This window comes from Parasteatoda tepidariorum, chromosome 5 (assembly GCF_982258835.1).
Source record: "Parasteatoda tepidariorum strain Cologne lab strain chromosome 5, Ptep-v5.0, whole genome shotgun sequence".
NCBI lineage: Eukaryota > Metazoa > Arthropoda > Arachnida > Araneae > Theridiidae > Parasteatoda > Parasteatoda tepidariorum.
In genome coordinates this window covers 42,700,919-42,722,700 of record NC_141759.1, presented here as the reverse complement: position 1 = coordinate 42,722,700, position 21,782 = coordinate 42,700,919, and the positions used below count along the sequence as shown (strand labels likewise).

Here is a 21,782-nt window from a genome sequence, read left to right as displayed (position 1 = left end):
TTAAATAGCTGCTCGCCAGATTTTATCTATATATATAAAAGAAAGTCGTGTTAGTTACTTCACTTATAACTCAAGAACGGCTGAACCGATTTAGCTGAAAATTGGCAGGGAGGTAGTTTAGAGCCAGGAGAAGGACATAGGATACTTTTTATCCCGTGCGATAAACCGTTCCAGCGATATCAGTGAAAGTCGAAATGGAATTTTCTGATTGGTTAAAAGCTAGCCATTGTTTTAAATTTTGCTATAAACGATACAATTTTCAAATATCTTGAAGATAACAACAGTGATATTTTCTATCTTATAACTCTATTCATTTAGAAAAGTAAATTAAAGTAAATTGCATATACTTTAATTTTTAATTCGCGCTTTTCTTTATGTCAGGTGAGCACAAGCAAGTAAAATCAACGAGAATAGATTTCTTAATTGTTGGTCGTATCACGGATTCAGTACTGTGAAAACTGTTTAATAAATATAAAGACAAAAGCAAATTTGATTCAAATTGCACGTTTTCAGAAATATTTATATTTAGTACGTAATTTTAGGTTAGCAAAATTAAATATACTTTTCGAAGATTTCAGTGCTGTGACAGTTGTCATTTGAAAACTATTAGTTTGTTTGTTTATTTATGCAAAGTTTTCGAATTCATCCATTTTATTTCTTTCATTTATAAAATTGATTTTTGTTTTAAATCTTATAATTTTCATATTTCTTATTCATCTCATTTTTATTGCTCTTTTTATTATTTAAAATATGTATTTGATATTTCGATTTAGCAAATTTGCGACCACTGCCAACTTTTACATTTCTTTTTCGTTGTCAGAAAGAATATTTGCAAAAATATGCCGCCTAAGCAAATCGCTCTTAGTCGGTCGACATCTCAAGTGCGCAAAAAGAGAACTACCCGTGGTTCAGAAACATCAGAGCAACGGGAAAAAGACTTGAAACTAATCGAGAACAGAATGCTTTTGCCCGTTCCTTAGAAACGTCTGAGCAACAGGAAAGAAGACTGTCAACAAATCAACTACGAACTACACAAGCCCGTTCGTCGGAAACATCAGAGCAACGGGAAGCAAGAATGAAAACCGACCGAGAACGCATTTCGCTATTCAGACGCTGCCAATACTCTGATTTGAATTTCAGTGCATTTCACTATGATCCGACAACAAACTATAGTCTTCCCCCAAGTGTCATCATCGGAGAAATATATCAATTATGTATGTTTTGTAATGCTCTCAAATTTAAAAATGAAACAGCTGAAATTTGCTGTTCTAGAAGCATACAGAAACTACAAGATTTTACGTCGCCTGCCGAGACATTATCAACCTTCGTATCAGGTCAAACAAACCAATCGAAACATTTTTTGGCGCATATACGCCGGTACAATTCGTGTTTCTAAATGACTTTATTCGGTGCTACACGTATCCTGAACGAGAATTACATCCCAACATTCAAAGTGCAAGGCCAAATTTATCATCGTGCAAGGATCACTTCTTTCAATGCCTAACGCAGATCATAAATTTCTACAAATTTATTTCATGGATAACACAAATGATCAAGTCAATCAACGTTGTCAGGTAAACAATGGCACTAAACGAAAAATTGTTACCGTATTACAAAAATTTTTCGATCAACACAGTTAATTAGGCTGTTCACAATTGCCCTAGACTAAATGTCATCCGATATTTACAAAGTTGTTATTAGAGCTGAAAAAACACCTGTAGGCCACCACAAAGAAAAATACAATGCGCCAACATTGGATGAAGTGGCTATTGTTATAGTTGGCGAAGAATTTACCTCCCGCGATACAGTTCTTCATCGCAGAAATCGTGACGTTCAAAGAGTTCTCAGAAACGTATCGATCATATGATGCATTGCAATATCCTATTTTATTTTGGTGAGGAGAGGAGGGATATTATTTTAACATAAAATTAAGAAGTCCGCAAACAGGCGAGAAAACCAATAAGAAAGCAAGTGCAATAAGTTTTTATGCATATAGATTAATGATTGCCAAAACGCTGATAATCATACTTTAAAATGTCGACAATTAGTTCATCAATACATTGTCGATATGTATGCGAAAATTGAAACTGAACGCCTACTGTATATTAAATTAAATCAAACCAAATTACGTTCAGAAGAATGCATTCATTTACGGGATGCAATAATTAATGATGGTAACGTTAATCCTAATGTTGTGGGGAAAATGATTATATTGCCGACTACTTTTGCAGGGAGAAAAACTTGGACTCCCTGCAAATGTAGTATTCATACATGTCTGAGTATTCATACATGTGCCTTGGACTCCAAGGCACATGTATGAATACTCACAGGATGCAATGACATATGTTCTCGCATATGGGCTCCTAGATTTATTTATTACATTTACGTGCAATTCTGCTTGGGTTGAAATTAGAGATATTTTGTTACCAGGACAATCATCATCGGATCGTCATGATATTACAGCACGTGTGTTCAAACAAAAATGATAATCTTTACTTGATTTCATCGTGAAGCGTCATGTTTTTAGAGAGACACGGTGTTGGGTGTACTCTATTGAATGGCAAAAACGAGGATTGCCTCAGGCACACATTCTAATTTGGCTTATTGAAAAAAAAACACCTTCTAAAACTGATCAGATATCAGCAGAAATTCTTGATGTCACCATAGATCCAGTCTTATTTCAGATCATTGTCCAAAATATGTTTCATGCTCCGTGTGCATCACCATACATGTCTGTTTGAAAATGCACTAATGATATCCTAGAGAATTAACTGCTTTTTTTCACCATTAAATAAAATTTGAATTTCAAATCATAATCGCAAATGTCATTTACACACTTAAATACAAAATTCAAATTCAAATTGAAAGCGTTGCAACGCACGCAGGGTACAGCTAGTTGCATTATAAAGAAAAGTTATTGAAACTAAATACAACTAAATAAACAACAACAACTAAAACAAATAACAACAACTACTGATAACAATAACTAAATAAACAACAACTACTGATAACAATAACTAAATAAACAACAACTAAATTCCATTCGTTTAGCATTGCGTCATATGTTGTTCCTACTAAATCGAAGTAGTTGTGTTTTTTTCATATTATACCCAATTGCAATCATAAAGCTATAAATGAAAGGAATGATAATAAATCGTGTATATTAAGTATCTATTATATTTTATTAGCTACCACTTATTCCATAAAATTTAATGAGAATATAATTTAAGTTCAATCTTTGATAGTAACTATCTATCTCTGGTAGCTCTTAGATTGCCGCTCTTCATAATATGAGGTAAAAGCTAACTACGAAATAATAATGGTATTAGTTTTAATGTTTACTACTAATTTAACACAGCGGGTGACAGCTTTTCACCACTACCATACCCTAAATAATCGAACATCCTTCGGCGGGACCCCAAGTTAATAAATAAAATTAGTAATTGTGAATATAGGAATCAAAAATTAAATAAATAAATATAATCCACAAATTATTTTGATCATATTAATGTACAGGGTGCCAAAAAAAAAAAACTGACTACTACGAATAGCTCTTAATCTAATGATTGGATCTTCACATTCTACCACTTAACCTTCATGGTTCGAGAGGGTGACCTAAAATATACTAATTAATAACTGAAAACTATTTTCCGAGTTACAAAATCAAACACAAAAATGTACTTTCTCTGAATTAAACATTGAAAAAAAATCCAATATTTAAAATTCGATTTCTCAATTATTCGACCGATTTAGCTTAAATTTTGTACTTTGATATTTAAAGTTGCGTTCTTTAAAATTATGTAAAAAATTTTTTACCTTATAATTTAAAAAAATTTGGCTATAATCAAATAAAATGATAAAATATCGATTAAAAGTAATATTTTGCCAGAAATTATGATTGGATAAACAAATTTTATATTTGTGTGTAAAGATTAATTCAATTAAAAAGTTCTTGAAATGTGGTGAAATACGCAAAAAAGTCAATTTAAGGGATCTATCTATCAATCTATATACTATATATATATAGCAAAATATCTTATACAGTAGTAGACATTTAAAAACGAAAGCTTTCCGAATTTGTGGTAATTTTGTCAACATTTTAAAAGCTTCACCATGATAGAGTTGGAACAAAGTGGCGCTGCATATCAACTTTTAAATCATTTATGTGTAGTGGTGTGAAAATAAGTTTTAATGAATAAAAAATAATGCTTAAATATAAATGCATAATAATAAAACATAAATATAGCTACCACTAGAATAACTTTTTACAAAAACCGTTGAAATTTGGCAGCTCTGTGTAATATAATATATATACGTATAATATGTATGCAAGTATATATCAACTAACAAACCAAACACGCACTCGCTTCTGTACTTCAGTAAGAACGCATCATTAGTTGATTCCCTTCCTCCTCAATTTGCACTTCCATTTTCATATTTTGTAATCTGGCAATCCTATTTGTAATCTTGTGATCATAACTTTTAAAGACTTTTTGAAAAAGGGTCTCTAAGTTTAAGTAAATTTGAATTAGCTACTCGCTTTATATATCACTTTTTTAGTTTCATTCTGTTTTTTCTTGAATTTTTATTTTCTACTTCTGCTTGATTGTTTAATTTGACATTTTTTATTTTAATTTTACGTATTTTGCTTTCTATTTTCGTTTCAAATTTTTTTGGTGCCCCTCTCACTATTGTATTGATATATTTTTCTTTGGCAGTATTAATACAATATTAGAAAGCACTATTTTTTCCGGATATTATCGCGTGAGCGTATGACGAAATTATTATATCATTTCCTTACTTTATTTTCAAATTTTTTTTTTCTGAGTTTTAAAATTTTACTTTAAATTTATGAATATTTTTTAAGACATTTTTTAATATTTTTCTCTTCTCTTTTAAAAATTCTTTATTACTTTTTCCTTGTTTTTTCTATATTTGTTACTTATTTTATGAGTTCTATGTGCTTGCAGCTTATGAGCAGTAAATAAAACTTATTACTATTTTTTTCTTAATTTTCTAATTTTCTTCGTTAATCTCTTTTTTCTTTTATATATATATATATATATATGGATGGATATCACCACAAAACATTAAGTCTGCTAATTAATATTTCAACATATGTCTCAGCATTTTACAGAATGACTAATGAAATGCTTGTTGGCATTCTATACAATTACTAGGCAAAATTTACAATAATTTTCCTATTTTGCCTAAGTATGCTTGACAATCCATGCAGACACTAGACATTCCATTGAATGCTGACGTTTATGCATTGTCAGTAACATAAGTAAAAAGCTTTATGTAATTTCAGACAAAAAAAAATAACAATGAATTTTTATTGTGTCACTCTCTTTAATTATGAATTCTCGAATAAAAATTTTGTAATTACGTGAAACAATGCGTGATTTGTTACTTTACAATTCTGTAAAATTCTTAATAATTTAACGTTTTATGATCTTTGTTCATATTTAATAATAAATAAATTTCTTAGAATTCCATTATGAAGCTGAAGTTTTTTTTATCTAATTTTTTAGCTAGATGAAGAGTGTTCTTCAGTTTAAACATGATAACATAATACATTATTCATACGTTTTTCTTGAATATCTACAACCCACCACATTCAATTATCAAACGATTTTAAGGAATTATCGATTTTAATAAATTAAGAAATTACAATAAAAAAAATTATAATTTAATGCGAAGTAAAAATTATACGACAAAAATGAAAGCGCAAATTCATCCCCTATTGGAAATAATTGCTCAAATGCACTTGAACTTCTACAGATATTCAAAATAGTTAAGTATTTAAAAATTCTATGCAATAAAAAAACTACGATGTATTGAATGATTAACCTTTTGCCAACATAGAAAAAAAAAGATTTTCGATGAAACATGCCGCTGTTGCAATTTATATTTTGAATTGGTTGTATTTATTCTAAATCAAAAATAAAAAGAGAGTGGCCTACATTTAGGTTGTTTCTATGTCCCTATCCAACCATAAATCTCTCTTCCTTCCTACGTCGAATTTTCTCTACAAACCTCATTCTGCAATATTTAATCATACTTTCAAAATACACCCCTGTTTTCAAAAAGCTGAAAAGTTTGACAAATGGACCACCCACACTGACGTCAGAAATGGACAGAAGACGTGGGGAGGGGAGGACGGTTGATGTACCGCGAACAACAATCTCATCAAGCTTGCCAAAACGAACGATTTTTGGACACTATCACGATGCTCTGATTTTTCTGACTCCGCACTGTGGCGCCACCCTCGCTCTAAAATCTCCATCCTCCCTCGAATCGATCCCTCTCCTCTCCCTGAGAGGGGTGGTCTGGTGAAGGAGTAAACGATATTCTCCATCTTTTAGAGCATCTATGGCTCTCCTTCTATTACTGATCTTTGAAATCTTGCTTCTGTGGCCAAGATATGCTAAAAGCGATTCAAATGCTGACTCTAAACGATTGTACGATGACCTTATTAACGGTTATAACTCATTGATTCGTCCCGTGGGTAATAATTCTGACCGACTGACCGTCAAGATGGGTCTGAAACTGTCTCAGCTTATTGATGTGGTGAGTTTCGAACTTTCTTCTTTACTCTTGGTTATTTTTGTTTATCCCCTTTACACTGTAGCTTGATTTTACACGTGGCAAACTTAAAGCGGGGGATGGCAATTGAATATACTAAACACATTGTAGACGAACAAATCAAACATAAAGTATTCCTTCACAGAAATAATTGTATTAGTAGTTATGTTATATATCTTAGTAATTTTAGTAAACAATTATTGTGAATTTAACTCATTTGGTAAACAATTATTGTGTATTTGACACAGAAAATAAATAGGTTATATAAAGAAAATGGCACCAGTCAAATGACACTACTCCATGTTTTAGGCGAAAATATCAAACCTCAAATATTCCTACACACAAATAATTTTATTGGTAATTATGTTATATGCCTTAGGAAGTTTGGTAAACAATTATTGTAAATCAAATCGATTTGCAAATTTTAACATTGTTGAATAGGTTATATGAAAAAAATGACAACATTTAAATGACAGTGCTCCACAATTTTTTAAATAAAAAATAATGCCATTTCTATATTTTTTACTCTGACATCTGTATGATTATTACAACAGCATTGAAAGGGATTTTTAGATCTGATAAAAGTGGGAAAGTAGGAGATATTTGTGAAAATTTATTTCAATCTGCAGTTACCTAAAAATCTATCGTATTAATATATTTTAAAATATTTATTCAAATTGTTATATCTTATAAAATTAGTTGATGCAGATCCTTTTATGTATTTGTACCAATCTTAAAAACACATCTTATATTTTTCTTTGTTACTGGGTGCAAGGGGCCAGTTCCTTTTGAAGCCTTAGACTTTCCTTAGACTTCCTTAGACTTTGCCGAAAATAAATTGTGATAACTGAAATTAAAATTGTATAAGAAAAAAGTAATTTAACCCCAGTTAAAAAGGTTGTTGAGTTTATGCGGAAAAGATTAAGAGTCATTATTTTTAACTTCAGACAATGCATGACAGTTGTATTTTTTCATTGGCTTGATTTTTTCTAATATTGAAGTAGGTTATAAAAAATGAATATTGTAAAAGTTCGAGCTCCTAAAAATCCTCCCACCTGTAAAAAATTTCAACAGTTCAAGGTCATTTCTTTAAACGTGAAGTATAAGTATGCTTTAAGAGGTTTATCAAAAGAACATAAAAAAGCTCCACAAAATTTTGCTTTGCTACGTTTTTAGTATATCGTTGCCTAGGTATGGACATGCTCCGACCGGCCTGTGTAGGGGCCAGGGAGCTGGCCTTGCATCAGAAAGGTTCTTGGCTCTAATCTGGATGTTCTCATTTGTACTATTTGTCCTTACTGTGGGAGGAACGTTGGCCCACCTTATAAGGTGAAAGAGTGGCCTACAAATCTACCCTTCAGATTCCTGAATGACGAAAGGTCAATCTCCAGTTGGGCATTGGAAAAAAAAGTTATGGACATGCCCTCGTTCCCATGTAGCATTGTTGCTTTTCGAAGTTATGCTTGGTCAAAGTTAGTGATAAATTCGGTTTTTGGCGTTTTTCTGCGATGGAAATCTTGGTTAACCCTTTCGCACCGGACGGGACATGTGCTGTCCCATCATTATCATCATCATCAACATTTATCTGGGCGCCTGGGGCCGTTAGCGGCTTTTTCCCATTCGTCTTGAATTTTGATCTTTGGGGTGGTTCTTTCTGGTAATTGGATTGCAATTGAAGTAAAAGGAAATTAAATATGTGCTGTCCCAGTCCATGGGTGAAAGCCCTTATATAGCAAGACGGAAAAGAGAAGAACCTGGTACGTAAAACATTTCATTCCAGCATTTTTTTCGAAAAAAAATGAAATATCTGTAACTATCAAGATTTCTTTTATAATTCTGGCATATATATAAAACTACTTCTTTTCCAAGATAAAGTAGATATTGTTGAAAAATTTAAAAAAAGAATAAGTAAACTTCTCCCCAAAACTAGCTATAACTGAAATGGTTTTACTACCAGCCTTTCCTCTTTTCCGTCTCGCTTTCACCCCTGCTGATTTTTCGTCGTTTTGAAAGGGTTAAAGAGCAACACCCCAATAATTTTTTACTGAAAATTAAAGTTTATTATTAGACAAACTCTGTGACTTTCCACTACCTTGGTACAGTATTACCGCCTACACCAGAAAGCCTCCACACGGTTTTTTATAAGTAATGTGCCCATGAACTTAAACTCAATTTTCAAAGTACTTGAGAGAAATTCATGATATGTATTTGAGAATTGAATCTGAAGTGGTTGACAAGTAAATAAGACAAGCCAATCATATTCATAAATTAAACAAATTTTCAGACATATATTTGCTACCTCTTTCTTATTTTTACTAGATTTTCTATTAAAAGAATCTTTCGTAAACTGGTTTACCTTCATAATGGTCAGATCGCACTACTTATAAGAAACCGTATGGAGGCTTTCAGTTATAGGAGGCGTTGGATAGAGCTACTATCTTTATTTCAGCTTATTTTGAAGGGGAAGATTTATTGTTACTGTCTCAAAAAGTTGGTTGTTTTTGATTTTTAACATTTAAATGAAACTTTGGTCATCATTTATTTATTTATTTTTTGAAAATAGGGCAAGTTCCCATTCATTTTCCTTTCCCACGTGTCAGTAGATACCTTTACCTACAAGGTGGTTTAGTTAGTGAAAAAAGCTTGTTACGAAACAAATTAAAACAAATAATTTTTTTTAACTATTAATAAAATTGACCGTGAGAATCTGCTACTTAATTAAATTTTAATAGATGTGTTTAAATATCAATTGTTCAGAAAAAACAACAGCATTGATTCCAAATTGTAAACTAAGTTAAAGATCAAATAATTATTTGCATTTTTTAAACAATACACTCAAATCAAATATTAAATATCTTTTCCATTTGAATGGTATTTTAAAACAAAACTACTATTTTCTTACAGTTATAGTTTAAAATTATTTAAATATTTCTTTAAAATTAGAACATAGCTCAAATCACAGTGCCCTGTCGCGAAGCTGAATTAATTCGTCGGATTTTTGAGACATATAATGGGGAAATGCGTGAAATGGGAGTAGAATTGAGGGATGAGAGGTTGCCAAGCTCCTTATATTAAAGTCCTGAATTGTAAACCAGTCGGTTGAACATATGATGAAATCGATAGGAAATTAAACATAATTGAGATTAAACTAGATGAGGAAACTAAGCATAATTGAGATTAAACTAGATGAGGAAACTAAGCATAATTGAGATTAAACTAGATGAGGAAACTAAGCATAATTGAGATTAAACTAGATGAGGAAACTAAACATTATTATACTAGATTAGAATATAATAATATTTACAGGGGTCAGAATAATATTAACATTTAAGCTGGAATAATAGAACATAATAATAGAACATAATAGAAAAAATGTATGCAACTATTTACATATTTCCCCGAGATTGAAAAAAAATTGCCAACGACAAAGAAAAGGTTACATAAGCGACAGATAGTCCTTCGTTGTCTGCGACTGTGTAATAGTGACGATCCAGACGTCCTGGTAATACCACTCGTTTATAGGTTGCTCATCACACTAAAGTTGCCAATTTATCGTCTCCGCGGCTGCGACCCATTTGGGTTGCTCATATATCGTGGTGCCGATGAATTGTCGTGTTTTAAACTGTGAGTGTTTATTTGAGATTAAATTAAATATTTCTATGTAAATTGAATTAATCATTCAACTAATAATGAAATTGAGCATGGTATTTAGCTTATTTATATTTTTACAATTAAATTATTAAAAGAAATTATATTTGTTTCGTTACATGTTCGCGAAAATTTTTGAAATGCCATACCGCGGTCTTTGAAAAGTTTTTGTAATGGTAGTAAATTTAGGTTAATGCTAGAAGATATTCCTTATTTTATTATACCACTTTATAGTTAAGTGATTATGAAGATGAAATTTTCATTCATATGTACTTTCTTTGGAAAATATATTTTAGTTGTAGTTACCCAAAAATTTAAATATCGACATTTGCTTTATTTTCGTTACCTTTTTTTAAAATATCCAAGACCTGCAGGAAACTTGGGCAAATGTTTTTTTTTTTTTAAGTCTCTATGCTGTTAGAAAAATTAAGTAAATATACAAAAAACTTTCAAATATCTCTTATCAAATATACAATGTGATGTTTCTATTTTTTATATAAGTGAAAATATTGTGCTTTAATATAAAATTGCTTATAATAATTTCTTAAAATTTAATTATTTAATATTTTCAGTTTTTCATGAGATAGGCGTTTAAATATCTTAGCTTAAATTCGAATACATTGTACTAGCAAAAAAAAAATTTAATTAAATATTTTGGAGGAAATTTTTGTATTAAAAATTTAATTTAAAATGTTTAAGTTGGGAGCACTAACGTTTCTGGAAATGTTTGTTTCCTTTTGGACAAATGCTCATTCATATGTAACAGAATTTGATTTTAATATTTCACACAACATACATATACATCTAACTACGTACAACACTTTATAGGAATATCATCATCTCAAAGAAGTCTCATTTTTAAATTTTTATTTCTCAAGATCTATTTGACCGATTCTTCTCGAATTTCGGTTTTTATCATGTTACGCAGAAATATATTTGGATAATCAAGTTTTTTAATTGAGCGGAAAAATCCTTCGACTTACTTAATTAATTCTGGTGATAAGACGAAATTCGTAAAAAAGTGTAATAAGGAAGCCTCTCTTTAGACTGCCCTTTTAACTAAACATTTGAGATTACATTTCTAAGCCATGAGGGCTTAGGGCATACCTGCCCACTTTTAATCCCTTCCATTATCATTTTTCCCAGTGGTATAAAAATAGAATTAAAACTTCAATTTTAAGCAAACAAATATGTTGTATTTGAGAAAACTTAAGTTGACAACCATGATTGAAACGCATAGTAATATATATACTTAATTTTTGTAAGAATAGTGGTGATCAAAATCATTTAAAAATTAAGTTTATAAAGGAAAAAATAGTATATAATTACTACCACTTTAAATATAAAAATAAAATCTTCCGGAAAATCCGGAAGAGTTGGCAGGTATGGCTTAGGGGATAGAGCTTTCGCCTTCCAATGAGGTGAACCATGATCGGATCCCGGCAATGGCTGGTCGATACGAATTCCGCATCCGGCTTGCACCTACCACAGTGCTGACGCGAAATATCCTCAGTGGTAGGTTCTCGTGGTCTTCCTCTCCAAGTACCGCAAATGCGGGTTAGTTCCTTCAAAATGTCCTCCATGAAGGCAAATTTCTCCTAATACCTGATCCAGGAGTTCTCTTGTCTTCTGGAATGGGTTCAAAATAATAAGCCAACGTAGTTGAACATTAGTAGTCGTATCGCCAAAAATTGGGTCGGCTATTCAACGATGGTTATAAAATAAAATAAGATTGCGTCCTAGTAATCCTGAAATTTTTTGAGTTAAGAATCTAAATTCTTAGAGGAGAGAGGGTTATTGCGGACATGTAGCTAGTGCAAACAAAGTGAATTTTTTAATTATTTATCATTCAAACTTTATCAGGTAAATTTTGACAAATTTGCAAAACCGTGCTACACTCTTCCATGTAGTTACAGGATAAAGCACTAGATTGTTAAACATCAAGTTAAAAAAAAAGTTATCATTTCAGAAAATCAAATTTTTAGTTTTTGATCTAATTAATACCTTAGACGAATTTTATTTATCATTTCTAAGAATAGAAGAAACTATGTTATTAATGAATACGCTTATTATAAATTAGGATCGTGACATTTGATTTGCCTTTTTTAATTGACAAATATTGAATTTAAACGAGCAATGATTCTATGGGGCTAATGTTTGATGCAAAATAGTTGTGTGGACATACAATTAAGGCTCTCTCGTTTTTTTTCTTCCTTTTTTAAATTTAATATTGATCGTAAATTGGCATTGTAGCTTTCAAGAATTTCTTTTTCCAAGTTATCACTTTAGCGTTTGGAGATAAAGCTGGCCTTAAATCTTACATAGACTTATTTTATTCACAAAATAATGCGCTGTGCTTGTAACAAATGTGTTGAATGATCACGGTTTGTCTCCACTGTTGAGTTTTTATTTTTAAAACAGTACCCTAATTAAGCTTTCTGTGCCTTAAAAAATATGGGTTAATGAGTAACACATCACTCATTAGGCTATTCTTTTACTGAATTATTTTTTTTATAAATAATTAATTCATTTAGCATTCTTTTTACATTTTAGTTATCAAAATGGATTAAATTTTGCATAGTTGAGAACTTAGAAAAATAAAGGATTCAACACATTAAAGCATTTTTATCAAAATATTGATTAACTTGGAATTTTATTATTTTTATCGAATTTTTAAACTGTGGAACCTTTCACCTTACATTTAACGTTGATTTTTTTAAATCTACTCAAAAAATAAATTAGATTTAATTAAAAATAGTAATTTTTTTTCTACTGCATGAACATAAAAATAAACTTCTTATGCAGTCACTAATCTATAAGACAGTTTTCAATCAACCATATAGCTACCATAACCATAGTTATAGCAGATTAAAAGTTATTGTTCATTAATTTAAATTAGATTGGCCACCACATCCTAATTTCTTATAGGACACTGCGACTACTATAAAATGCTTCAATACATTTATAAGGCTGTAAACCTTATAGGCTTTTTGAAAAAGCTAAGCTAAACTACGCTAAATTTATTTTGTAGTGTATGATTCTTTGCTTTTAAGATTTTATTTAAAGTTATTTTCTACTGAACTATATGCAAATTATTCAAAAGTTCATTTACTTCATTCGAGTCTTCACATGGGAGGGCTTTTAATAACTTAGTGAAATAATCAAAAATTCTGGAGGACTTAATTTTTGTCTACCATTCTGTTAGATATTTTGCAAAACGCGCAATAATTGGCAATCCTGCATTTAAATTAATAAATTCAGGGACAAACGTTAATAATCTATCATTAATGTAACTATTACCTACAAACAGGGCAGTTACATAAGCATCACTCTTTAACTAGGAGCCGGAAACTATTGTGACGTAAATAAATTCCGAAATCTATACTTAGTGACATATTTAAACATAGAGATTGTATCTAAAATTCTCATGAAACCCTCTCAGTGACAGATGACTTCCTTCAGTGACGTGACAGAACAAAGTTATCGAACCCTTGAACAATAGCGAGATAACACAATGTAAAAGTCAAGAAATATCAACACGGGTCCTCTAGAATATAAATATTTAGTTTGCTATTATGATCGCTTGAAGGCTGGCCAAGTCAAACCGTTTCAGATCCAATTTATTTTCCAGTGGATTATAATGTGAAAATTAATTTTTGTTAATATTTTGTTGTTTAAATGTTGATGTTTTAAATAAAAAGAAAATTTTTGTTGAAAAGTGTTTTAGTTATCATTGTTTTTATCAATTTAGTAATTATATTTATTTCAAATATCAAATTTTTTTATTTTAAGAATGATTTCCAGACATTTGTCAAAAGAAAATATTCAAAAACATTGCATATTAAACAGAAGTAATCGATTTCGAAGTAGCTGGTTAAACATTTGAGCTTAGTTATTTCGTTTGTGACCTAAATTATATTTCCGTTAGGTTATGGATGCTTTACGAAAATAATTAACCGTTTTAAGACCAGCGGAATAAATACCATCCCTCTTATTTTTAAAAATAAATGAGTGGTAGTTAAGATTTTCCAAGACTATTGAAAAATGCTTAAATTTATCTTTCATTTGTGAATTTGTAAGAGATAATTCCCAAGTAATATTTTTGGCCCATATGTATGTCCTTTAGATAAAATAATTTTCGATTGCTTAAGACATCTAGACATATTCAGGGCTGAAGGCCTATATATATCAAGACGGAAAAGAGCAGAAGCTGGTTCAAAAAATATTTAATGTCAGAATTTTTTTTTTTAAGAAATATAAAATATTCGTAACTACCAAAATTTTTTTGTTGATTGGTTCGGACAAAAAAAATAGATTTACTCCCCAAGAAAACTAGCATTAATTGAAATGGTTTTACTACCAATACTTATTATTTTTCAGTTCCCCTTATCCTATGAATATACCTCACTTTTGCTACCACTTTAAATTTTCCAGACCGTATGTACTGAGTTACAAATTTCCTTTTAACCCCTTGACATACGAAGATGTCTTCAACACAGAGATGCCAACTTGCTCCGGACAGCAAATGAATATTTTAAAGTGGTAGTTTATCAATTGTGATTCTTGGTTTAATAAAATCAATTTAGTAGATTTTTATCAACCACTATTTCTAAATAATTCGTAAGCTTATATAATTCACCACTTCATTTTCGTAACATCATGCTAGATCCTTTTAAAAGCAAGTAAAAATAGTCAAACATTTGCAAAATTCAGTTCGTAGTTTTTTACCCTTCTTTCAATTATTTGGGCGTGAAATAAATAGTATTTCTAGACACATTACTTTTGTATTTAATGATATGTCAAGGGGTTAATACAGGGCTGAAAGCCTATATATACGAAGTCGAGGCAGGTGCCCAGTAAAATTAAAACACTAGGACTAGAATCATAATAAATAGTATTATAAGCATCATTTAAGAGAACATAATGTTTCGTGCTACAAAGTTCAAGTGTGACTTTTAGATACGCTGCTCTGGGCTAAATGCCTATATATGTCAAGACGGGAAAGAGGAAAATTTGGCACGAAAAGCATTTCATTCTAGAATTTTTTTCTTTCTTTCTTTCTTTAAACAAAACTGGGTGCCTAGGCCGCGCAGCGGCCCCTACCCCATTCATCATAAAAATTATATACAGTGAATAAAACATTTTGAATTATGTAACAATGTGGTAACATTATAATAAAGTAACCATGATTAGAAGTATGTACAAACTTGATCGGAGCTTTACATTAACTGCCATTGAAAAATGAATACAGCCATGATTAGAAGGGCATTTTTTTTTCGAGAAACGTTAAATTTCTGTAACTGATTTTTTTTCAATTATAGCATTATGTTACAGAGATGCCAACTGCTCTGAAGACGCCAAAATAATTTTAAAAAACGGTAAATAACTACAAACTAAAATTTTCAAATATTTGAATAATTTTGGCTAATTTTTTAACAGGTTTGATATCGCATAACTGCAATAAAGTGGTGAATATATAAACCTACGAATTATTTAGAAATAGTGGTGGATAAAAATCTAATAAATTGAATTTATTAAATAAGGAATCAGAATTGATAAACTACCACTCGAAAGTATTCATTCGCTGTCCTGAACCAAGTTGGCGTAATGTACAAAACTGCTTCTTTCCTGCGCAAAAGTTCTTGTTAAATAGTTTGAAAAAAAAAATAGATTTAGTTCTCCTGAAAACAAGTTAAAACTTAGATGTTTTACTATCAACTTTTCCTCTTTACTGTCACTCTTTCACCCATGTTTCAATAGCCTTCACTTTGAAAATAAATTTTCAAAACCTTTATTGAACTAGATAGATATTTTTGAAATAATAACGCATTGCAAGCGGGTCTTGTAAAACTACGTTTTTGAAATTTTTGTAAATCCATACATAAGTTTAAAAAGTGGTAGCAAAACTTCGTTTCCACTCTGTTTTTCAAAGAATTTATCCATTCGTGTTTAGCACAAACATAAATTAATCAGCATATATGTAATCAGTACTACAATCGTTCGTCGTAATTCTTATTTAAATTGATGTTGTAGCTATAGAAAAAAAAGTTTTCCGCAATACGAAATTTGCAACTTATAGTGATTTTACTTGTTGTATTTACCATAGCGTATAAATAATACAGAGATGCCAACTGCTCCGGACAAGCCAAAATATATAAAAAAAACGTTAAATAACTACAAAGTAAATTTTGCAACTATTTGACTATTTTTGCTTGCTTTTTAAAAGGTATAGCATAACATAATTGTTCTAAAGTGGTGAATTGTATAAACCTACGAATTATTTAGAAATAGTAGTGGATAAAAATCTACTAAATTGAATTTATTAAACCAAGGGTCGCAATTGATAAACTACCACTTTAAATAATATTTTTGCTGTCCGGAGCAAGTTGGCATCTCTGATAATATAAATATTTATTTTTATATCCGAAGTGTACAAATGCGGAGAGGCCACTTGTTTGGTATTCTACAAAAGTTTTGATAGATTGGTAGCAAATTAAATAGTAAAACACGCAAAGTAAGCATAAGTACGCCTACTCTTTAAAAGTGTCACCATTGGATGACTGCAATAAAATTGCATTTCTTATCTCACTTTGAATTTTTGGTGTGTAGTGGTGGAAAAATTACTTAAAATGAAAAATACTAAGCCAATAAAAACTAAAATTTCGTTACCACTAGAAAATATTTTTTTACACAACGGAGCAAAATGGCATCTCTGGTAATGTTATACCTAAAGGAGACAGAGATTATATGGCACGTAAGTACATGTGCATTCATATTCGAACTTGCGACCAAGGTACCCGACAGAACTAAGAGTAAATGTGATATATATTTAAAGGTAAATGCTCTACCACTTTTTTTATTTTATTAAAGACAACATTAGAATCCTTGTATGCTCCATCGCGGGTAGAATTTTCCGGTAGACCAAATATAATATTATCCATTTTTTCCCTGATCAAATTTATTTTAAGATGAGATGTGTTGTTGTTGTCGTGTCTATGCTAGTGCAAAGAAGTCCTCCAAAAGTCTTGATAACAAGGTTTGCAAGTTCTGGAGCCCGATGGCCATGGAGAATTTCGATGGGAGGTGCTCCAAGTTGAAAGAGGGAGCCGATAATGGCCTGGCAGTCAAAAACATGGTCTGGAGTTAGTTGCAAATGAGGACAGTACTTGCACATGGGATAGAATTTTATATGGGTGCGTGAGATCTTCATGCCCTTGAAATGTCCAGTACGTAGCCTAGTTATTATAGAGGAGAGGTTTCTTGGGCAGTTTAGATCGGGGATTGTTGCCTTGCTAAAATGCTGGTTGTATATCCTTCGTCTGGCGACAGCATTCGCATCTGCACAGGTGACAGCTCGAGGTTGATCATCGTCGCGTGTTTCCTTTGCAAGGGCATCTGCGCATTCGTTCCCCTCGATTCCAACATGAGCTGGGATCCACTGGAGAGTGCAACGGATATTTAATGAATGAAGAAGGGTATTAATTTCTTGCGTTATTGATGTTTTACCGTTATGTATGGCTTCGAGTGCTGATTTTGAGTCTGAAAAATCACAATTTCTTTTATTGAGTCATTTAGAGAATGGGATCGACAATAGGCAAGAGACAAGATGAGATATTAATGTATTATGCAAATGCTAAGTTTGACTTGTAAGTGCTCCGATAATTTTTTTTTTACATTTTAAAAATTAATTGGAAAAAAATAACATTTAAAATGTATTTTGAATGTTATGAAGAAAAAAAAGTGAATATGCAAACAAAAAATTTTCTGTTTCATGTAATCAAAGTGTAAATTCAAGTAGTATTCTAAATATGTAGATTACTCAGAAGTAAAATTTGGTTAATTGGTTTGGGATAGTTGATTTATTTGCCATCAGAATAAAAATTTCAAAACTTCTAATATTTTCCAAAATTAGACGTAAAACTAAAAGCGATGTTCCATTATTATAAAGTATTTAATTTATTCTTGTAAGCTTTAGAATGTAATCCTTGCTACCATTTTTTAATGTAAAAAATAATATTAGATATAAAAATATATTTAGATTACTTTAGTTCACAAATTTTTTACTCATCTACAACTAAAATTTTTGAATCAAACCTAGTTTAGAGCAAGCTGCTTTTATTATTTTATATTTAGTTACTCAAGCTAAGTGCTTGAAGTGTATATATAGCAATCTCACTGCCTGCTGTCAATAAGGACTCTACACAAACTGAACTTAAATTCACGATGATTGAGATAGGAGCCGCTTTGTGACCCAAGTGCCTAGGTAAATTGCACCAGTAGGCACTAGATGTTAGCGTGATGCAGGGATGCTACAAGCAACTATAAATGTCAAAGGCGGAAGAAACTCAATTAATATTTTTTACTTATTATCTATTAAATTGTAAATACCACTAACATTTCAAATTATTCATAAAACAGAGTCATACTCAGCATTATCTTTCAATAATAAACTGAAAATAATATGATAGAAAGGTTGCTAATTTTAATATCTCTTAATAAAATATTAATCACCGCTTTTTCAATCTTCGGTCACCTGCTTTATACATGTTATATACGTCTTGCAGAAATGTCAAATATAATCAATAAATAAGGTTTTATATATATATATATATATATAACTAATTAATAACACGGTCTTATTGGTGCTCTCTCACATTACAGCAGCATAGAGATGTATTTCTGCTTAGGCACTATTTAATAACACAATATTAGAAAGCACTATTTTTCGCGGATATAATTGTGTGAGTTGATGACGAGATTATATATTTTCCCTACTTTGTTTTCCAGCTTTAAATGTGTAAATACAAGTTAGAAATAAAATAAAACCAAATGACTTACTATCACTTTATACATAGAAACAAAATCTTTTACAAAATTGGAAGTTGTGGTGATATCTCATAACGACTGAATAAAAACATGAATTAAAAAAGTAGTACATGTAGTGATTTTGCATATCTTAACTTTCATACCCAGATAGAAAAGAACATTTTTGCAGCATTTTAATCATTCCCGTTATCACAAAGATTAATTACTTAATTTCGTGAAAAGAAGTTAGTATCTTAAGTTATTTAATTAATAAAAGTTAATTAGATTTTAACTGCGGAAACAAATTACTTTATTTTACTAAAATATAAAACATTTTTCCTCGTATGTATATATTTATTTGCATTTTTATAACATGACAAGTTCAAGCGATTAACAATTCAATTCTCTTGTAATAAAATACAGCTTGAAAGTAAAACCAATTTTTCAAATCCTTTCATTTTATGTTTATGACAACTTTTATTACTTTCGCCATTTTGTTACAATGCAAAATTATATGATTTCTTAATAATTAATTAAATTTGAGGGTGTATCAGAAATGTGAATCTCAATCAGTTGGCACCCGATGTACAGCATTTTGTAATTTTAATTAACATGTCAAAAAAAGTACATGCCAACTTTTTTGACAAATCTGAAACATCCGAAATGCCAAATCTGGTTAAAATTAAATGTTACTTGTTTGTAGAACCTCGCTCCAATTTTTATTTAATGACATGGATCGGGAGTTTATTGCATGAAAGAATCTTTTAATGCCATCGATGATCAAAAAGTAACTTTTTCGTCTCACCTGTCTGATGTATTAGAATATTAATGAAGCGGAAAAACGGTTCGGGGAAGGAAAAAAAGAAGAATATTTTTATGAATAAAAAAAATATTAACTGGAATTTGAAACCTATTTTTTATCACACTAATTAACTCTAGCCTTTTTTATTTATCAAGCCAATCGAAGTATTAATATAGTGCGACTTTACTTACATTTTTTTCATTTATATCAATAAATGAAAAAATATAAAAATCTTATTAACCATTATAAACCATAATAGATATAAGGCTTATAACTAACCAACAACTTTCTCCAATATCCAATTAATTGATAAATAGTCTTCAATAAATGTTAATAATTTCTATAAAAACGAGCGAAATAAAATGCAGTATATAAAAATCGTCCTTTTATTAATTACAAGTTTCGAATTATACATTGATCGCAAATTTCTGAAATTACTACTTTTGAATATATAATAGCGTGAGATGATGACGTCATTATATCTTTTCGTGTAAATTGTTTATTGATTTTCTTTTGATTAATTTTCTTTGTACTTTCTATATATATATATATATATATATATATATATATATATATATATATATATATATATATATATATATATATATATATATATATATATATATATATATATATATATATATATATATATATGTACATATATATATATATACAGTGGTGGCCAAAAGTGTGGATACTTTTTGAAAGTTTCATGCTTTTCAACTTTGTGTGCTTGTGGAATATATTAATTTTCACTTAAATACAAACGTTTATGTATCAAATTGAAGGTAATTTAATGTAGAACTTAATAATAAATACAGTATTACAATATCTATATTACAAAAAAAGTTATGCAACTAATAGTAAGATCTGTCTTCGATTTGCATTTTTTTAAAGTGATACTTACACAATTAATACTTAGTAGGATAACCCTTATTTCTTAAGGCACCTTTACACCGCCTTTTCATCGAGTGAACGAGTGTTTGAAGTTCATCTTTCGTAACCACATGGTGCCAAGAATCAATTATAGCTTCAATAAGTTGTCTTTTATTGGATGGACGTTTTTTTCGTACAAGAATTTTCAAACGTCTCCACAAATTTTCAATTGGATTGAGATCAGGGCTGTTTCCTGGCCATGGTAATATATCTAAGCCTTTATTTTGAAACCATGCTTGGCATACTTCTGCTGTGTGGCATGGGGCTGAATCCTGCTGAAAAATAAATGGTGCGTTGTTAGGGAAGTTCCGGTGAACAAAAGTTCTGTTTACGTTATGGAAAAACAAAATCAGTGGAAAATAAAGCCAAATCAGGCCGACAAAAATGCACCAGTGCTATTGCCGATAGATGAATTATACGGCTATGCCTACAAGATAGAAAAATTTCATCAGATGCCATTAGATGTGAAATGAATGCAGAGGGTATTGCAGTAAGTTCAAGAACAATAAGAAGAAGGTTATCAGGATTTGGACTACAAGCTAGAATTCCAAGGAAAAAACCATATTTAAATCAAAAGCAACGCGAAAAACGAGTTAAGAGGGCAAAAGAACGCATTAAATGGTCAGAAAATCAATGGAAGCAAGTAATCTGGAGCGATGAGAGTAAAATATCGCTCTTTGGTAGTGATGGTAGAAAATACGTGAGACGTAGAGTTGGTGAAGCACTTCATCCTGATTGCATTGAAGCAACTACAAAAAACTCAACAAATGTCATGATTTGGGCATGTATGTCTGCAGATAGTGTGGGCCGAATTCAAGTGATTGATGGCATCCTGAATGCCAAAAAATACATTGAAATTGTCCTGAAACCAAAATTGATATCTTCCCTCAGGGATGTCTTCCCAAACAACGCACCATTTATTTTTCAGCAGGATTCAGCTCCATGCCACACAGCAAAAGTATGCAAAGCATAGTTTCAAAATAAAGGCATAGATATATTACCA

At 30.6% G+C, this 21,782-nt stretch overlaps 1 protein-coding gene across 1 annotated transcript in view; it reads left to right on the top strand.

The window, feature by feature from the left end:
• The first annotated feature begins 6,297 nt into the window (after positions 1-6,297).
• Positions 6,298-21,782, top strand: part of LOC107451538 (acetylcholine receptor subunit alpha-like 1) — a 128,041-nt gene continuing 112,556 nt past the window's right edge. Inside the window, exon 1 of the mRNA XM_087163781.1 lies at positions 6,298-6,573. Within this exon, the coding sequence (XP_087019907.1) occupies positions 6,376-6,573 (198 nt within the window). The 5' untranslated portion in view covers positions 6,298-6,375. The remainder of the gene's footprint in view (positions 6,574-21,782) is intronic.